The 21,260-nt window shown below is 41.8% G+C and overlaps 1 protein-coding gene across 1 annotated transcript in view; it reads right to left on the bottom strand.

The window, feature by feature from the left end:
• Positions 1-21,260, bottom strand: part of ITCH (itchy E3 ubiquitin protein ligase) — a 116,493-nt gene that overhangs the window by 68,051 nt on the left and 27,182 nt on the right. The window contains exons 2-3 of the mRNA XM_044985645.1: positions 16,387-16,477; positions 2,107-2,248 (exon numbers count right to left, since the gene is read on the bottom strand). Coding sequence (XP_044841580.1) covers positions 2,107-2,248; positions 16,387-16,456 — 212 coding nt within the window. The 5' untranslated portion in view covers positions 16,457-16,477. The remainder of the gene's footprint in view (positions 1-2,106; positions 2,249-16,386; positions 16,478-21,260) is intronic.

Below are 21,260 nucleotides of genomic sequence, written 5' to 3' on the forward strand. Positions count from 1 at the left end.
AACGTGCCACACTGGTAATTAGTACAAAGGGTCAATGTTGGGATATTGTTAGCCTTTTCCAGAGGGTCTGGCTGGAGAGTCTTGCCCACATGCTCGGGGTTCAGCTGATCGCCATATTTGGGGTCGGGAAGGAATTTTCCTCCAGGGTAGATTGGCAGTGGCCCTGGAGGTTTTTCGCCTTCCTCCGAAGCATGGGGCAGGGGTCGCTTGCTGGTGGATTATCTGCTACTTGAAGTCTTTAAATCATGATTGGAGCATTCAACAGCAGAGTCAAGGGAGAGAATTAGTTCATGAGTGGGTGGATCGGCTTATGTGGCCTGCATCTTGCAGGAGGTCAGACTAGATGATCATAATGGTCCCTTCTGATCTTGAATTCTATGATTCTATGATACTAGTTTTAGAATAGGGTGACCAGACAGCAAGTGTGAAAAATCGGGACAGGGGACGAGGGGTAATAGGATCCTATATAAGAAAAAAACCCAAAAATCGGGCCTGTCCCTATAAAATCAGGACATCTGGTCACCCTATTTTAGAATGTCCAAGGAGAAAAAAAGTCGTTTGTGGCTACCACAGCAAACTGGTAGTTAGAGCTGACCAGAAAAAACACCTTGTCATCAGTATTTGTCAATTCATTGTAATCTAAACGTTTCACAAAGACTGTTTGATTTTGACAAAATTCTGACAGGATCCAGTAGAATTATGAAAGAAACCTGTCTGGTTTCCTGTAACGTTGCCTGCCTGCTTCCTTGGCAGCCTGTCTTGTGGGGGCCCAACATCCTGGAAGCACCAACTCCCAGGTCCTCACCAGCCAAGGCTCCCAGAGACCACAGCTTTGGGGCAGCCCACCAGATGGACTGACAGAGAATTGGGCACCCCTAGAGTTTCCAGGGTCCACAGCTCTGGGACAGCCCACCAAGCAGACTGCTCAGGGCTCCATTTCCTTTCACAGATAATTTAGAGATTTGGGGTTTTCATTCCAAATTGGAACTAAACCAAACTCTGAAATATCAAAAACTTCCACAAAACAGATTATTTATTCTCTTCCCGGCTCTACCAGTAGTCTTAGTTTACAATTCAAGTACAGTGGATCTGCATACAATGTAGACTGAACAGGGCCAAAGTGAAGAAAATGCTCATGTATTGGTGTGTGTTGGGTGGCAGACCTGGAGAGTGAAAATACTTTGCATCTTGTATTTTAAAAAGCGGGTTGTCAAGATTAAAAAACAAAAAACAGATTCTGCTATACAACTGGCTCCTGCAGTCTTAGTGTTTTAATGTATATAAAACATACACGTCTTGTTCTCTTAAGAAAGGCTCTTCAGTGCTGTGGTACAAACCAAATAAAGGGAAAAAATTAACTTTGCATCCTGAGTCAGGCACAGGTATGGAATATTCTCCCACTAACCAGGGTGTTCCCAGGTTCTCTAAAGGGGCCTTATAATGCAATATTTCTGGAACATAAGTGCTATCAGAAATACTAACAGCTGCATACAATTTCTGTTGATTCCAATGTTCCAAATGATGCATTCTAGGGCATTTCTAGAGAACTGGATTTCATGAAAGATAAAGAAGTTATCTTTCACGGGTACACAAGGAATTTCACACTTGCATTAGAGGTTGGATCTGTGCAAGTAGGAGTCACCGAAAAGCATGCTCTAAAATATAACCTGCTACAAAACTAATAATATGACACAATGAATAGCTGTGTCTTGAAATCAGAGTCCAGAATTTTGAGATGACAACCCCCACACCACCAGTAAATATGTACTGAACAAGTGAGCATGGGATAGTGTCAGCTAGATCACAGATTTTCCTTACTTTTGATAGATCATGTCAAAAAGCAGATTTATTTGCATATCAGGTGTGCTAATATGGAATATATTCCTGTGTTAACAGTGCATCCCCCTTCCATGCCACATAAGTTAACACACAGCATTTACATAAATGCTCCATACTATAGCAGCCGTATGACAGTACCACCTTTTTCTTTAATATGAAAAACACAGAGCACAGTTTAGAAATGAGGCTTTACATTAATTACCTATAACGTAATAATTACTAAATTTCATATATTGATCTATAAAGCAAAAACAGCTCCAAACCTACACTGTAAGATGTTGCTTCCACTTCGGACTATTTGTATTGTTGCATTTTTCTGTCTTCTTTGACTGTCCATCTACGGAGACTTCCACATAAGGGCTAGGTCCAAACCATTTATTTTTATTTTCTTTTAATTTTGCTGAGATAACTGTTAAAAAAGGGGGAAAACAATGAATATTTTATTCTATTCAATAAGCTATCAGTTAAAAATGCACTTTGAAAACTAGCTGCATTCCTGTAACAAACTCATTTGTTAAAAATGCATACAACATTGTTCTCCTTAGTATAGAAAGTAGCTATGGCTGTAATAACCTAAAATGCACTGACATGTAATACAGCTCAAATAAAATAAACCCCACAAGATTACTGCACAAGAATTATCTTTACCTTGAACTAGATTCACTAGTATGATATATCACACTTGGGTACTGTGATTTCAAATCAAAGAAGAATTTGATGCAGACACTGAATTTGAAGAATTCAGCTGGTCTGAGAGCAGAAAGATCAGTGCTCCAACACTAGCTGAGTATATGAAAGTCTTCTCACACTAACACGGCTAGAAGGTTACAGCTACAGCTGACCTCCAGGAAGCTAAGGCGTTTGGTGTCTCCAGCACATACTAGTTAGGGAGGGGCATGTTGCCCTCTTCAAAGAGATAGCAATGTTCAGACCCTGCCTCATACTGCTGCTGCCTGCCTTGATTCATCCTACCCTGTCTGGATAAGACTGCACTGGTAATCGCTTAGGAGGACTATAGTAGAGATTTCACCCGTGCATTTAAAATGCACATCCAAAGAGAGTTAGGTTTTTTTGTGATTTGAACAAACAACAAGATTTGCACTAACTTTTACCAGTCTGTTTACACATTATTAAACACTTTTTTGGTTTGTCAGTTTCCTTATAACATTGTTAGATATGCATATGTGTACAATGCCAATCTCTTTAGAAGCAATTTGACTTGAAGACCTGTATGCACTCAGGAACAGATGAATTCATGTTATCTGCAAGTTCATTACCTGAACATCTAAATTTCCTCTAGTCTATTACTATGACAATGGGACTCCACTATTTGAATGTGAAGCTCACCGACTGAAGCTCTTGTTTGCCAAAGGTCAGAGGGGTCCCTTAAAGTTTGAAACAAGGCATGTGAAATCTTCTATACAGGAAAATTTATAATCAGAATCCTTAACTGTTTAAACTCTACAACATTTAGTAGCTGGGCAGCACCCTGGCAGCAGCAACCCATATTTACGCTTGATTATTCAAAGGAAATTAATGTCACTCCATGGCATTCAGATAAAAACCAGTTACTTACTTGTACTGCATCTGTTGTGCTGTAAGATGTGATGCTGTCAGGGACCGTGGGTCTTGAACCCTGGTCCACAGGGCTCTTTGGAGCCAGCAAGTTCCAACCTGTCACCCAGGATGTGCTAACTTTTGGCAAAATAGGAGCTGAACTCAGACCTAGGACCTCAATCCTGGAAGCTGACTGGCAGAATGCTGGGAGTCCTGATTGGTCCACAGTTCCTATTTAAACCCAGAACTGGAGTCCACCTTGCTCTGGACTATGTGCCTTGTACTTCCTGCTCCCCTGGCTTGACTTCCTGGTATCCTGACTTGGCCTGACTGGTTATCAAACCGTGTTTTCACTCTCAAGTTTGTCTCCTGCTCCTGATCTCCTGGTATCTGACCAGGCCAGACTCCTGCTCTGAGCACTAAGTCAGACTGTCCATGTTCTGGTTGTGACAAATGCAGATGTGTATTCCATGTAGAAGTGAGCGCATCCAGCACACCAAAGCTGAAGAACTTTGTAGTACCAGTAGAGGCGTGGCTTACACCCTGTGGCCCTAGCCCCTATCCTGGCTTTGTAAGGACCGCACCACCCCAACCCTGTGTAGTCAAGATGTTTGGCTGCGTGTGTTCCCTCTGTGTGCAGTCAGTTCCTTCACACTGAATTTCAAGAGTGCAGACAGGATGGAGGATAGATTGTGAAATAACATGTCTATGTCACATCTTGAAGAACCACCATTACAGAACAGGCATGTAACTGTTTTTTTTTTTTTTTTTTAACCTCTGAGTAAATTCAGCCATGTATTCCATATAGGTGACTCCAGGGCCAGCTCCAGCTTTTTTGCTGCCCCAAGTGGCAAAGCGGGGAGGGATAGGGAGGGGAGAAAGCCACGCATTCTTCGGCAGCAATTCAGTGGTGGGTCCTTCGTTCCAAGAAGGACTGAGGACCTGCCGCCGAATACCTGGACATGCCGCCCCAAGCATCTGCTTCCTGCGCTAGTGCCTGGAACCGGCCCTGGGTGACTCACAATCAGTACTCTCAGGAAGTGGGGCTTGGACTCTATTTAAAAAAGGACTACAGGATTACTTTCCCAAAGTTTGCATCTGATCTGGATGCAGTAGTAACGGCATAATGGTTTGTAAACCTAGGTGCAAAGGACCAAGTGGCAGCCCTGCAAATGTCCAGCATAGGAACATCACTAAGGCTTGGTATACACTAGCTCTTACCTTTGCTATAACTTACGTTGCTCAGGGGTGTGAATAATCAATGCCCCTGAATAATGTAAGTCACACTGACCTAAGCGCTGGCATGGACAGCGCTATATCAGCAGGAGAGCTTTTCTCGCTGACATGGCTACCACCTCTCTCAGAGGTTATTATGCTGACGGGATAGCTCTCTCTCATCAGCCTCACCAGATGCGCTACAGCAGCACAGCTCTAGCGGTTCCATTGCAGACTAGCCCTTAGAAATGGCATCGATGTTGCCTTGGCCTTTGTGGAATAAGCTCACACCCTTGAGGAGGCACAGTCTGAGCTACTTCATATGCTGTCATGATATAGGAAGTTATCCACCTGGAGGTTGTCTGTGAAGAGGCTACTTGCCCCTTTATTCGGTCCACATATGAAACAAGTAGACGAGATGAAGAACAGAAAGATTATATTCAGGTAAAAAGCTAAACATCGCCTGACATCCAATGTGTGAAGATGCTGCTCATCTTGGGCTGAATGCGTCTTAGGAAAGAACACTGGTAGATAAATAACTCGATTAAAGTGAAACTGAGAAACCACTTTAGATAAAAACTTGGGGTGCAGCTGCAGAGTTACTTTGTCTCTGGAAAACTGCATGTAAAAGAGGCTCTGCCATCAAAGCCAGCAACTCTCTTTGCACATGTTATCGCTACAAGGAAAACAGTTTTCTGACACAGAAGGGAGAAAGTTGTCAGAGGCTCGCACACAGGTCCCATAAAAGCTGCTAAGGCAGTATTAAGGTCTCACAAAGGAACCAGTTCTTTAGTCAACAGGTGGAGACAAGCATTTCCCGTTCAAGGCCCTCACCACCCTGCAGTTCGAACATACTGACTTCCCATGGACGGGTGGATCAAATGCCAAAAATCACTTCCAGGTGCACTGTTGATGAACTAAGCACAAGACCAGAAGACTGAAGGCGTAACAGGTAGTCCAAGATGTCCTCGATACAAGCCATCTTTGGTTGAACTCACAGAGCTAACAATCACATCGACAACCACTTCCACTTGGCCAAACAGACCACTCTAGTGCAGGGCTTCCTACTGCTAAGCAAGATTTGCCAGACCACCTCCAAACATCGTTCCTCCATCTCATCTAACCATGCAGCATCCATGCTGAGAGATGCAGGGAGCTGAGTGCTGGATGCAAAATCTGATTGATGCTGAGTCAGGAGGTTGGATTGAAAAGGAAGAGATATGGGAGGCTGAACTGATAATGTGAAGAGGTCAAAGAACCAATATTGCCTCAAGTATCAGAGGGGTAGCCGTGTTAGTCTGTATCCACAAAAACAACGAAGGGTCTGGTGGCACCTTAAAGACTAACAGATTTATTTGGGCATAAGCTTTCGTGGGTAAAAAAACACTTCTTCAGATGCAAGTGGTTTTTTTACCCATGAAAGCTTATGCCCAAATAAATCTGTTAGTCTTTAAGGTGCCAACGGACTCCCCGTTAACATTGTCTCTGCCACACTGGAGCAATGAGAATCAACTTGGCACAATCCAATTTCATCTTGAGAATGACTGTGGGATGATTGGAACTGGAGGAAGAGCATACGGAGTGCTGTTTTCCAGCTCCGGTGAAAAGCATCCATCAGGGAGCCCAGACTGAGATTCCCTCAAGAGCAAAACAGATTGCATTTATTGATGTCTCTTGTGGTGAAGAGGTCAATCTTCAGGATGCTCCAAACTGTAAAGATGGACTGCAGGACATTGGACTTCAGAGACCACTTGTGATTCAGGGACAAGTTTTTACTGAGGTGACATACCAGGTGATTTTGGAACCCAGGTAAATAACCCGCCACATGGGGTAATGTTTTCCCTGATGCAAAAATCCCAGAGCCCTATCACCTCTGACACAGCATGTTGGAGTGTGCTCCCCTATTTGTTTACATAATACATCACAGTGGTATTGACGGTAAGTTTGTGCACCACTGAGTCCCTGATGTGACCTCAAAAGCCCCGAAAGGCACTGTAGATGGCACAGATCTCCAGGACATTGATATGCAGAGAAGCTTCCTGTTATGATCACAGGCCCTGAACTTTCAGCAACCCCACATGCGTTCCCCAGCCTATTAGGGAGACATCAGTGACAACAGTCCTGGTCAGTGGGAACTGAGTTAAGGGAACACCCTGGGACACATTGCTCTGAACTGTCCACCAAAAGGATTCCAGAATTGGTGCACAAAGTTGGATCAGTCTGTCCAATAGATGATAGTTCGGATGACAGACTCACTTCAGCCACAGTTGAAGAGGACGAAGGCGCAACCTGGCATATTGGACTATCTTTGTGCATGCAGCCATATGGTCTAGCAACCTCAGGCATACTTGGGCTGTAGTTGAGGGTTGAGACTGCAGTTAGGCATAGATGGCAAATCATGTGGAACTGGTCTGTCAGCAAAAACACTTTTGAACTTGTAGTGTCTAGCAGGGTACCAATGAACTTGATTTTTTGAGCTGGAACCAGCATTGACTTCCCACTGTTTAGGACGAGACCTACATGACTCAGTAAGCGTAACATGAACTGAACATGAGAGAGGACTTCTGCTCTGGACTCAGTAACCAATCATCCAGATATGGGAAGATGAATTCCCCTCTTCCTGAGTAAGCTGTCACCACAATCATGCATTTGATAAAAACCCTGGGAGTGGAAAACAGACAAAAAAGGATGCACATTGTACTGATAGTGCCAGTCCACTACAACAAACTGGAGATACATCCTGTGGCTTGGGAAAATTGCTACGTGGAAATAAGCATCCTGAAGGTCAAAGTCAGCAAACCAGTCATCATGATCTAATGTTGGGACAATAGTTGTTAGGCTGAATCACGGTTCAGCTGTTTCTAAGCACAAAGATAGGGGAAAATGTGTTTTGTTTTTGTTAAATATCTTACAACTGTTGATTGAGCTCAACCACTGATATGCTTTGGAGCATGGACTTGGAATTTGACAGAAGGGTCACACTGTTGTCAGGGGTATGTTTTCCTTGTCCCAGTGAAAATCCACCCAAATTGGCCAAAGTTGTAAGTCCAGAAAAGATCAGTTCCCACAGTAGAGGCTTGTTTGGTAGCTAAATTATCCAAAGATTCCATATGCAGTGATCATATGTCAAACCAACATAGCTCCTACCTACTGACTGTGGGGATGAGCATGTGTGCACTTCAGAGTCACTGAGCATGTGCCATCCTAGGGCAGCAGAGGCTGAGCAGGACTTCCATGCACTTGCCCCTCCAAACTACCAGGGGCCTAGATGGCGCTGACCATCAGAACCAAGGGCAGATCTCTCCTTTGCTCTCAAACCTCCCCCTGCTGGTGCCCAGAAGTGTAGAGAATGAGAAAGCTACCTGCCTGACTAACGCACATACCGGTATATGAGGATCCAAAGGCAGGGGGACAGGGATAGGAAAAGAGGCCAGGGGTTGGAAGTGAAGGCAGGCTTAAGGGAGAGGAGAACAAAGAGGTAAGAGGGTTTAGAGAGCACATTTCCCTCTAGAACCTGAACTTCCTAAGGTTGACTTTGAGTCTCAACATTCCTTTACCTTCTAACAAATAGCTATAAAACCCACAGACAAAGTGTGCATTTCATTCTCCTCTCGTGGCTGATCCACCGAGAAGATAATAGCTTTCTGTAACAGCTACAAGATAGTTCGTTCAAATGACAGAGGTCTATTCTGTTTGCTCTAAAGATTCCAGTCCCGCTGATGACTCATTGGGGGAGGGGGGAAGAGACGCATTCAATACAGTTCCCCAAGAGGCATTGTTTTTCAGGTTTTTTAAGTTTAGGAAATTAAATACCAGAAGAACTGTCAGATGTACATTAAAGGTTGCAAAGTCAAGCATTCAAAAATGAACTAAAATAAATCAATATCAAGGACACCATAAACCAGTCACTGTCTCGGTCAGGCCTCCACCTCATTAACGCAGTAGTCAGAGTTCTTCCAACTCCCAGGTAACAAGACAGACCCAGGATCCTGATTCAATCACAAAGACATGTGCTCTCCACCAAATTCTAAAGCATGCTAAAGGACAACAGCACTTCACTCACAGGACAAGGAGTCAAGGATCTGGTGAATCATCATCATTGTATGTTAACCTTGACCATCAATACGCGGTCCCTAGATGGCTCCTTCCTCCCTTTTGCCCCCACAGGTGATCTCAGTTTTCCAACACCCTGTGCCACATGAAGAGAGAGAGATGGAAACTCAGCAATCAATGGCAGAAAACAAAAGCTGATACAATTGGATGAAACATAAGGAATTCCTCTAACCCTATGCAGAGGTTGTACTACAGGCCAAGAGAACCTTCCTTTCAGCCTTCCTTAGTAATCCTGCCCCAAACTAAATTACTTCATCAACCCTAACTGTCTACAGTCTGTACTGGAACTGAGCACCAAATGCTGTGAAGAACTATCATCCTGTTTCACTGAAAAGACCATGCACATTCAGGAACGCTTTCAATACAACCTGGATTTGCCCCACCTGCTCCCACCAAGCCTACATTCTCAGAGTTCACTCATGAAGAAGTTCTGTATACCCTAAAAGAGTCTGAACCCAAGACCTCTGAATCTGATGCATGCTCTTTATGACATGTGAAAGAGTCATGAGCAACTGGTGTCACTCATGAGCAAAACAGCCAATACCTCATTCAGGACAGTGCTGGCATCCTACAAAAAGAAGTGCTGGAACACAGGGCAGTGGGAGGACCCGGGAAGGAGCACAGGGGAGCCTGGAGAAAGGCAGGGGCAGCAGATGAGCTGGGAGAGGCCAGAGGGAAAGGAGGTGACTCCGCACAGAACCCATCCTGTCCCTGGCTCCTGCTCCCCATGGGAGGCTCCACTGTCCAGGCGGCCCCACTACCCTGCTTCTGACATAGCCTGGCTCCAGTTCTGCCCTGGGCTTCCAGCCCCCATGTTCCCACACTTGGTTACAGCTGTAGCATTCCTGGCTCTCTCCATGCTGACCCACTGCCACCCAAGCCTGGCACAGACACCTGCCAGCTCTGATGATGCTCTGCAGCTGGGGAGAGAAAGGAAACACGTGGCCTAGGACCAGCAGAAATATTGGAACTAGGGCTGTCAAGTGATTAAAAAAATTAATCGCACTGTTAAACAATAGGATACCATTTATTTAAATAGTTTTGCATGTTTTCTACATTTTCAAATATACTGATTTGAATTACACAGAATACAAAGTGTGCAGTGATCACTTATTTTTTATTACAAATGTTTGCACTGTAAAAAAACAAAAGAAACAGTAATTTTCAATTCACCTAAGTACAGTAGTGCAATCTCTATCATTAAAGCTGAACTTACAAATGTAGAATTATGTACAAAAACTAACTGCCTTCAAAAATAAAACAATAGATCCTACAAGTCCACTCAGTCCTGCTTTTTCTTCAGCCAATTGCTCAGACAAACAAATTTGTTTACACTTGCAGGACGTAATGCTGCCCGCTTCTTGTTTACAATATCATCTGAAAGTGAGAACAGGTGTTTGCACAGCACTGCTGTAGCCAGTGGTGCAAGACATTTGTGTCCCTTCATGCTTCAACCACCATTCCAGAGGACATGCGTCCATGCTGATGACTGTTTCTGCTCGATAACCATCCGAAGCATTGTGGACCGACGCATGTTCATTTTCATCATCTGAATCAATCAGACGCCACCAGCAGAAGGTTGATTTTCTTTTTTTGGTGGTTTGGGTTCTATAGTTTCTGCATCGGAGTGTTGCTCTTTTAAGATTTGTGAAAGAATGTTCTATACCTCGTCCCTCTCAGATTTTGGAAGGCACTTCAGATTCTTAAACCTTGGATCAAGTGATGTAGCTATCTTAGAAATCTCACATTGGTACCTTCTTTGCATTTTGTCAAATCTGCAGTGAAAGCGTTCTTAAAACGAACAAGATGTGCTGGGTCATCATCCAAGACTGCTATAATATTAAATATATGGCAGAATGTGGGTAAAACAGAGCAGGAGACGTACAATTCTTCCCCAAGAAGTTTAGTCACAAATTTAATTAACACTTTTTTTAAATGTGAATCATCAGCATGGAAGCATGTCCTCTGGAATGGTGGCCGAAGCATGAAGGGGCATATGAATGTTTAGCATATCTGGCATGTAAAAACCTTGCAATGCTGGCTACAAAAGTGCCATGTGCACGCCTGTTCTCACTTTCAGGTGACACTGTAAACAAGAAGTGGGCAGCTTTATCTCCCATAAATGTAAAAAAACTTGTTTGTCTTAGTGATTGGCTGAACAAGAAGTAGGACTGAGTGGACTTGTAGGCGCTGAAGTTTTACATTGTTTTGTTTTTGAGTGCAGTTACATAACAAAAAAAAATCTACATTTGTAAATTGCACTTTCACCATAAAGAGATTATACTATAGTACTTGTATGAGGTGAATTGAAACATACTATTTCTTTTGTTTGCCACTTTTGCATTGCAAATATTTGTAATAAAAAATAAAGTGAACATTGTCTACTTTGTATACTGGGTTGTAATTGAAATCAATATATTTGAAAATGTAGAAAAACCATCCAAAAATATTTTATAAATTTTGATTGGTATTCTATTGTTTAACAGTACAATTAAAACTGATTAATCACGATTAATTTTGAGTTATTGCATGAGTTAACTGCAATTAATTGACAGCCCTAACCGAAACACAATTCTAGCTCCTAAAAAGGTGCTGGAATAGTGTTCTGGGGCATTCTGGCACAACTAGAGCATTGATTCAGGGAAGAAATCTTTCCTTCCTCCTTGAGGCATGGAGGAACAATGAAGAAACCTACCTGGATACATCAGTTATAGCCAACTATTGCCCAGTGTCAAACATTCCATTCCCGATCAAACTCATTGAGAAGCTAATCAAAGGCCAACTTCAAGATCATCTAATTGAAGCCAATATCCTAGACCTAACAATCTGGATTCAGGCCTGGACAAGGAACTGAAACCGCTTTAGTGGCACCGATGATCTCCTGATGTCAGTGGCTAGAGAGAAGATATTCATTCTCATTCTCCTGAACCTCTCAGCAGCATTTGACACTCTCAACCATACATTACAGGTTAATATGCTAAAATGGGTCAAATCCTTCATGGAGGGACACATCCAATGAATAATAATGGGAAACTGCCTCTTCACTAGCAGACACTCAGTGGCGGGAGGGATAGCTCAGTGGTTTGAGCACTGGCCTGCTAAACCCTTGCATCTGAAGAAGTGGGTATTCACCCACGAAAGCTCATGCTGCAAAACGTCTGTTAGTCTATAAGGTGCCACAGGATTCTTTGTTGCTTTTACAGATCCAGACTAACACGGCTACCCCTCTGATACTTAAACCCAGGGTTGTGAGTTCAATCCTTAAGGGGGCCACTTCCGGGATCTGAGGCAAAAATCAGTACTTGGTCCTGCTAGTGAAGGCAGGGGGCTGGACTCGATGACCTTTCAAGGTCCCTTCCAGTTCTAGGAGATAAATAATAATAATTGGAGATATACCTATTATTATAGAGTCCTACACAAGGATCAATTCTCTCTCTGGTCCTATTCAACAGCTACAGGCAGCCAGCAATATGCAATAACACACAGTTCTACCTATCTTGAACCATATACGACCATACTGTCCCCAAGATGGCCCAATTCTTGGACAAGATCAGCTTGTTGATGAAGAACAGCTGATTAACACTGAACCCAGCAACTGGAGAAGTGGTACTGGGTGTCAAGAGGAAAGCATTTTGAAGAGTTTGCAGCTACAATGCAGCTGGTTAAAAGTACACTCCCACAATTGGTCAATTCAATCCACCCGTTAGGAATGCTCTTGGATTCCTCCCTGATGCAAAGCTTTCACATAGCAGCATTCATGAGTAATGCTTTCTATCATATCTGGTTGGCGAGGGGCACCCCATCCTGGCAAATGATGGTTTAACCTCAGCCTGCTCTCAGACCATTGTCACTTCTTGGCTGGACTACAGCAATACAATAAGGCTGAGCCCAATCTTTAGCACTTAGGAAACTCCTAATACAGAACACTGCAACACATTTCAGCAACACAAGCTAGCACAATCCTAGCAAACCTGTCCTCTACTCTCTACACTAGTTTCCCTCAGGATATCAAATCAAGTTCAAGGTCTGAGTCCTTATCTTCTCTCAATGGCTCAGGGTATCTAAAAGATCACGGAAGTCCCCCAGCTGAAGACAGCTGTCAACAATTTTACTCCTCCAGCACAAGACGACATTCTACAGTGAGGGTAAGGCTTGTCTGTTCAGAAGACAGAGCTTTCTGGGGCTGGTTCAAGAATGTGGAGTGAAGTAACTCCCCCACAGGAACTAAGGGCTGTAACAAACCTCACCACATTCCGCTCTAAGAGCCAGGTGCATTTCTTTGACCTTGCCTTCTCTAACAGATATCTAGTTACACATTGCTATACGTTTACTATAAAAAAATCCATAAGAAAGCACTCCACTGCACACACTTCTCCCTCCCACTTAATTCAGCTCTTAATTGGATTGTATGCATATAGTCTTTAATGACATGATCACATGCTATTTTTTCCACAGTTTTATTTACTACATATCATTCAAACACTGCACTGAATACAGAATTATGGCTTTCATCATGGGTTTTCATAGCACTCACCACAGTAACATCTTAGTATTTCACAAGAATTAATAAACCTATCTTTACAACACTATCGTGTGATAGAGAATGATGGTATTATCCTCAACTGACAGATAATAGCTGTGTCTCAGTTCCTTAAAGTTAAAATTGTCAAATGGGTCCATGAATTTTGTGTGCCCGATTATAGATGCCTGGCACCTGATTTTTCAGAGTAATGAGCATATTATAGCACTTTAAGTTAAGAACACAGTGCCCACTGACCTCAGCCACTTTTGTGAGTGCTGAAGAACATAAGAATGGCCCTACTGGATCAGACCAAAGGTCCATCTAGCCCAATATCCTCTCTTCCAACAGTGGCCAATACCAGGTGCCCCAGAGGGAATGAACAGAACAGGTAATCATCAAGTGATCCATTCCGTCACTCATTTCCAGCTTCTCGCAAACTGAGGCTAGGGACACCATTCCTACTCACCCTGGCTAATAGCCCTTGAGGGACCTATCCTCCATTAATTTATCTAGTTCTTTTTTGAACCCTGTTATGGTCTTGGCCTTCACAACATCTTCTGGCAAGGAGTTCCACAGGTTGACTGTGCGTTGTGTGAAGAAATACTTCCTTTTATTTTTTTTAAACCTGCTGCCTATTAATTTCATTTAGTGACCCCTAGTTCTTGTGTTATGAGAAGTAGTAAACAACACTTCCTTATCTACTTCTCTATACCAGTCATGATTTTATAGACCTCAATCATATCTCCCCTTAGCTGTCTCTTTTCCAAGCTGAAAAGTCCCAGTCTTATTACTCTCTCCTCATACGGAAGGCACTCCATACCCCAATAGTTTTTGTTGCCCTTTTCTGAACCTTTTCCAATTCCAATATATCTTTTTTTGAGATGGGATGACCACATCTGGTAAACCAAATACTTTTGTAAACCAAGCTGGGTATCCAGACAATGAGGAACACAGTGGCCACCTACAAAAAAATTGGTTTACATGACTTGCCAGTACCAAATAGGGGCTTTGCAGAAGAGGAAAGGATAAATTACAGTTCTTCTGGTTGGCGTTCAACTGCCTTAACCATGAGACCATCCTTTCCTCTTCCTGCAGTCCCCTGCCTCATTCACAACACATCTTCCAACTTCTGCAACAAATGAAGCAAGAGTCTTACATACAACAATCTCAGGAAGGAGTGTGATCTGAGAATGAGCAGGTGTCCTTGTGGAAAAAAAAAATTGCATGCAATTTTAAGTCTATCATAAGGCATATTCAGAAGGGGTCTGAATTAAGGTTGCACTGGGAAAACTTATTTCTGGCATTTCCTAACTTTTGAGTATTTGACTTCAAAACCTTAATGTTCTGATAAACTAGGATATTTTACATCCAAATAAGTTGTCTCACCCCTCACTATAGTTTTCATCCTTTTTTTTTTTTTTTTTTTAATTAATCTGCTCCCCTTTCTGGGTGGTGAGTGGATGCTCTATTTTTTGACCGTAACACTTTACTCCCTTCCAAAAGCCATATACCATGGTCTTACAGTGCTCTCCTTACCAGATGGAAGAGGGAATGTAGCACTCTCTGAAGTTTGTCGTCATTGCTTTTTCAAGTCAGCTTGCACAGGACGAAGTACTCCTCCCAATTCCTGCTGGCCCACTCAGTAAGGGGCCAAAATTGGTCCCAAGCTAACATGCATTGCCGTTAGCTTCCTGCTGTCCCTTCTTTTGTCATTCTCCTTGCTATTTCTGTGTGCCTTTTTCACATTTTTTCAATCTATTCCTTCCATCCTCCCCAAACTCAAGTCTGTGTAGCTTTTGCACATAATCCCAGATCAAGCAGTTGGATTGTATCTCTCTGGGAAAAGGTGGGTGGTGATGGAGAGGAATACTCCTCCATAGGTTACATAGGTGCAGCTGCTGCTCCATGGATACTCCTCCAGTTTCATGGCTGGAGTAACCTCCAGGCCTGTAGCATCTCTATGGGAGGATTGCCAGTGAATGTGTGTAGTGGCAGATCCACCACCAGAGTCTCTGTTCCAAATCCTCACTGAACATGTTGTACAATGAGCCTCGCAGGTACACACGGAGGTGCACACCCAAAGAAAAGGGCTCTATATATCACTCTACTCTGCAGAGAATCCACACCAATTCCACCAGCAAGGTCTTCTGCATCCATGAGTATGGTGCAGAATTTGCCTTATGACATTTCAGTAATATGACATTTCAATAATATTCAGTAAGAATGGTGTCCCTAGCCTCTGTTTGTCAGAGGATGGAGATGGATGGCAGGAGAGAGATCACTTGATCATTGCCTGTTAGGTTCACTCCCTCTGGGGCACCTGGCATTGGCCACTGTCGGTAGACAGATACTGGGCTAGATGGACCTTTGGTCTGACCCGGTACAGCCTTTCTTAGGTTCTTATGTAATATTGTCAGATGCGCTAGAGCAATGAAGCTGAATTGGCAAGTTATCAATTGCAGCACTGTGGGGGAGGCATTGTGTATGAGAGCAACACACACAAATCCACTGCTGTTTGCTCTCTTTATGAGTACTTAAACAGAGTATTATTCCCAAATTTAAATGTGAAACCTTGTATTTAAATATTCCCCTATAGTACTTGCAGCCCTTCAGCTATAACATAGTACTGCATGAGAACAAACAATTGAACATGACTAGAAGAGAGCAGTATAAATTTGCCTAACTTGAAATGTACAGAGTATATTATAAAAGGCAATAAAAATATTAAGATTTAATTATTTTTCAATTTTTAAAGTGTTATCAGTAAGGAAAATATTTTATGCATACAATTCTTAACCCGACAATTTCCCTTTAAATAAGTGTATGGAGGAATATGAGAAAAATAAAGAAATTTCTCCCATCTGGTTTTTATCAACTAGATGTATCTTTTCCTTCCTAAAATCTAACAAAAGATGTAATTAATAAAATGGTATTTCTGTCAGGAAATTACAGCAACACTTGGTTTCACTACAGCACAAAGCTGAATGTCTTGTCCTCTTCACATCCAAAACTTCCTGAAACACAACATACTGCCAGTAGCATCTTATTACTTAACTATGTACACAACTTTTTTGTTTGTTACTTCTTCCGCCCCCCCTCCAGGAATCAGGAGAAAACATTTAATCTTTTAAAAGACTTACCAGTAATCTGAAGCTGTGATTTCATGGCAAATCCACTGACAGTTCCTGATCTTGGCCCACTGCCAGCCATAATATGAGCTGGGCCTTGAATCTGAATGAGGAAGCAAAGCAGACATTAAAAACTCAATAGTAAAGTCTAAAATCAAATTCTCTATTTTTTGGCATGCATATACAATATATTGAGGATAAACACAATACATTTGTTTTCCTTGCAACTACATTTCCATTTTGCCTGCGTATAAGATTAAATCTATTTATTAGCTAGTCACATAGTATCCAGGGCTACACCATCACACCTGGCTGTCGTCATTCCTTTTTCGTGTGGTCATCCCTCTCTACTTCCCCACTCCCAAAGAGAAGGTTCTCCTAATCCTCAGAAGGGTTGCCACCCATCTAATGTATGGAAATCTCCACCCTCTTGATAGGTACTTTGAAATCCTGAACAGCCAAGTTCAGTGGAAAACACTTTGAGAGTATTAAGAGGCAGAGCAAGTAGAGTGGCTGCTCCTCCCCGTCCTCTGCACTCCCAAAATAAGATTATTCTTGCTATTTTTCTTGTAAAATTAATGTAACTTCCACTGAATTTTTATTTGTAAGACAAATATTTTGATTTGTTTGTACTAAATCGGGTCCAGTCTACAGCTGTTGCTCCTGGCTCTACAAAGCACTATTCAAAGAGCAAACAAAGCAGTCTCCTCTCATGCTGTGGAGATGCCCTCCATTTAGATCACAACTCCAGCACAGTTTTCCCTTGCTTTTTCAACCTTTGGGCTCTCTGTCTACTCCGAGTGCACACTGGAGTGGAGAGAGATTCTCCTTACACCACTGATTTAAAGACAAAGTACCTATCCTGAAAAAAACAATGCATCAGATCAGTGGCTCTGATATGCCAACAGATCTAAGGGATAAATGTGTGGTGTTTGTTTAATAAAAAGTGGAAGATGTGAAGGAAATGTCCAGTTATGCTAGTCTCCCAGAGATTTTAAAGCGCACCATTCAATCTGAAGTGATAAGGAGGTATCTGTCCCTCCTCAAGTGACTAGGCCATAGACATAATGTTAATGAGTCTACCACAGCTTCCAGCAAAGGGATGTTAACCTTTAGGAGTGGATGCTTATGCACTTAGTGCAAAAGGTTCCAGGTTTGTTCACTTTTAGTGGACCGTCCAAGCGGGGTCAACTACACATGAGCATGTCTATTCAATAAAGATTTTAGATTATGTATTGTGCGGTGTAGAATATGGATAAGGAGACTAAATATATAAAAATGATATGAACTTCCTTGCTTGAAAGTTACAGTTTGAAGTGAATTTTCAAATACTTAATTAATGTGAAATTGATGTTTCCACATTTGTTTGAAAAAAAGGAAAAATGGGTAATTCGCATCATAAATGTAACAGTTAGATGGTGTTCACTACTGGAAAGTATGGCAAAGCAGAAATATTAATGTACCATTGACTGTTACAATATCAGAGAGACAAGGTGGGTGAGGTAATATCTTTTACTGGACCAATTTCTGTTGGTCCACATTTTCTCTCTAATATCCTGGCACCGACATGGCTACAACAATACTGTATGTCACAGTACTATATGCTGCTATTACTGCAATTAATCTGTTTTACTAGTTATGAATCAAACCTTTCTAATAATCTTGTACAGTGTGAGAGTTCTTTTAATGTAAGTATTTAAAAAGAAGTCTGATTAAAATGGATAAGACATTTAATAGACATTTATAGAGCAGCTCCATTCATAGCTGAACAACGATTAAGTCTAGCAAAATTAAAAACCTAGGTATCTTGTATACTTTAAGAAAGTAGCAGACCAAAATGTCTAAACCAAAGCAGACACACCAGACAGCTTGGAGGTGTTTGCACTTAGAGTGAAGCTGCTATTTTCCATGCACATAATGCATCTCTACTAAATGTGATAATTACCTGATGTTTGAATTCACAGACAGTAAGTACATAAAGCATAAAAACGTAATCCTAAAATCTCTCTCATCGCAATTTTTAATTTAGAGGCTTGGAAAATACTAAGTATTAAAAGGACTCAAAATATGTGACCTCATTTTCACCTACAATACGGTGCATGGTAGAAAGCAGTATTGAGTAGTCCTATTTAATTAAATGGGATTATTCACATGTATAAGTATTTTCAGTAGCAAGACCTAAAACTTTTACAGGCAACTTGTTTACTGATGAGTTTCAGGTGGCTATAATTCCATTAATTATTATTATTAAAAATGACAGATCAGAGTCTGTTGTATATTGGGTAGTTCTCCAAACTTCAGTGAAATCTCAGTTTTCGGTGGCTCTGTCAATCAAATCTGAAACCTGGGATACTTTTGTTGGATGTTTTCTAAATTTCATACAATCCATTGGTCTGTCGTTGCATGTGGGTGACATACCACAAATCAAGTATCATTATTCAATTAGAAAACAAATTATAATAATCAACCTAATGAAATGCTCAAAAATCCAAAATTGTTAATGAACAGCCTCTGAAGAAAGAAGAGGGGGGGAAAAAAAGCCAAAAACTCACAAGTCATACATATCCCAGCTGGCTGCAATAGTTAGACTTTTTTTAAACACCTATGGTACAAATTAAATATATTCATTAAAAATAAATATTCCCACCCATTTTGTTCTAAACAACAAGTTAGCTGTATAATTTAAGTCTATGAATCACTGCCCTGACCTAAAGGAAGCAAATCCAACGTAGTAACATTTCAAAAATTAGATTTGAGACAGGTAGGTTAATTATGCCTTGTAATATTTTCATTTCTACTGTAACCGTGTTTTCAGGGATGAACGGGTAACAACAACTTGCAAAAGTTTCAATTGCTTGCCAAAACTAGATGATAAATTTCAGCCTGTTCCTACAAACAGGGGCACTACAGATCTTGACTTCTGCATAGAGATAAGGATCTGTACCTGAATCTGTTTGCAGGATTCTGCAAGCCGTTCTGTTCACGTAGACTCTTGAACCCATGAAAAATGTCCTTATTAACTTAATATACCAATTGAGTGGCCTCAATCAATGTGTGAAGCCTCTATATTAAGAATTAATTAGTGACAGAGGAAAGTATTTTAATTTTTTTAAACTACATTTTAATTTTTTAACTATTTTAACTGATATAAGAACACTTATTACCAATTAAAGCGTGAGCTATTCTGAAAAATGACTAATAGCGGCATAGGAAGGTTATATGTTTATTGTCTAAGTCAGGGGTCCTCAACGCGGTGCCTGCGGGCGCCATGGTGCCCACGGGGGCATCTTAATGCACCTGTGTCCTGGCCCCCGGGAGAGCACCTGTTGAAATGCCGCAGCAGCATTTTGGCGGGGACGCCTCTCGATGACAATGCTTGTCGCTGACAAGTGATGTCATCGAGAGGCATCGCTCCCAAATTTCGGCGGGGACACCTCTCGATGACGCCGCTTGCCATCGACAAGCGACGTCATCAAGAGGCGTCGCTGCTGAGATGCCGCCGAAATTCGGCGGCATTTCGGCGAGTGCTCGACTGCCGCAGTGGTCCTTCAGCTGGCGCCAGCCAGCTGAAAAGGTTGGGGACCACTGGTTTAAGTGATTACCATACCAAATATTTAAAGAGTAGTCAGATGACTGTCAGCCTTGCAAACTCAACTTCAGTTCTTTTCCATCTCACACATCACCACCAGTAATAAAGACTCCACAAGCACACTGATAACCATGCAGCCCCACAGTCTGTGGGGGTATGCCCAAATGTAACTGACTAGAAATTAGGCCTAGTCTACACACAAGTTGCAACAGTTTAACTGAAACCTGTTTTTAAATCAATGTATAGTTGAACAGGTACAAAAGGTTGCATGCACTTTTTTGGAACAGCTCAACTAAGTTCTCAACTGACTTAAGCTAAATTGAAATAACCCTAGTCCCATCTGAAGCAAGTTTCTACATAAGTCTTTTGCACTGGTTTACCTGTGGGCTTTAAAAATCACATCTTAAGTTAAAATCAGTACAATTTTCTCATGTAGACACATCCTTACTAAATTATTTTATTGATGGATGCTAAAGGAATAAGAGAATGTAATTCACATTCTTAGCTGACATCATAGAACTCAATGTTTGATACAGAAAACATTGATACGATAACATACTGAATTACATCCAAAAACATGCTTTCAAAATAAAAACAAAGCACTCTGCAAGTCTTTCCAGACTTTTCCATCTTGGGCATCATCATCAATAGTGAAGGTTCTATGAACCAACAAGTAGGCCCTCAGTAACATCCGTGCAACCAGTAGGGTTGCACAAGTGTAACTGAATTGAACTCCATAAACAATCCCGTTGATGCACAAGGAATAGAATCCAGATCACTCCTGCCTAGCTGTCATGCTACTTTCTACCCATAAAAGAGCCAAGAACTTCCTACCACTAAAGTCTGCAAATAATCATAGAACTGGAAGGGCCCTTGAGAGGTCATCTTGTGCAATCCAGTGCACTCATGGCAGGACTAATTATCTAGACTATTCCTGACAGGTGTTTGTCTAACCTGCTCTTAAAAATCTCCAATGATGGAGATTCTACCACCTCCCCAGGCAATTTATTCCAGTGCTTAACAACCCTGACAGGAAGTTTTTCCTAACGTCCAACCTAAACCGCCCTTGCTGCAATTTAAGCCCATTGCTTCTTGTACTATCCTCAGAGGTTAAGAAAAACAATTTTTCTTCCTCCTCCTTGTAACAACCTTTTACTTACTTGAAAACTGTTATGTCCCTTCTCAATCTTCTCTTTTCCAGACTAAACAAACCCAATATTATCAATCTTCCCTCACAGGCATGTTTTCTAGTGTTTCATGTTTCCACTAATGACTAAATATACACAAGGAAGAAGAT

This window comes from Mauremys mutica, chromosome 13 (genome assembly GCF_020497125.1).
Source record: "Mauremys mutica isolate MM-2020 ecotype Southern chromosome 13, ASM2049712v1, whole genome shotgun sequence".
Lineage (NCBI taxonomy): Eukaryota > Metazoa > Chordata > Testudines > Geoemydidae > Mauremys > Mauremys mutica.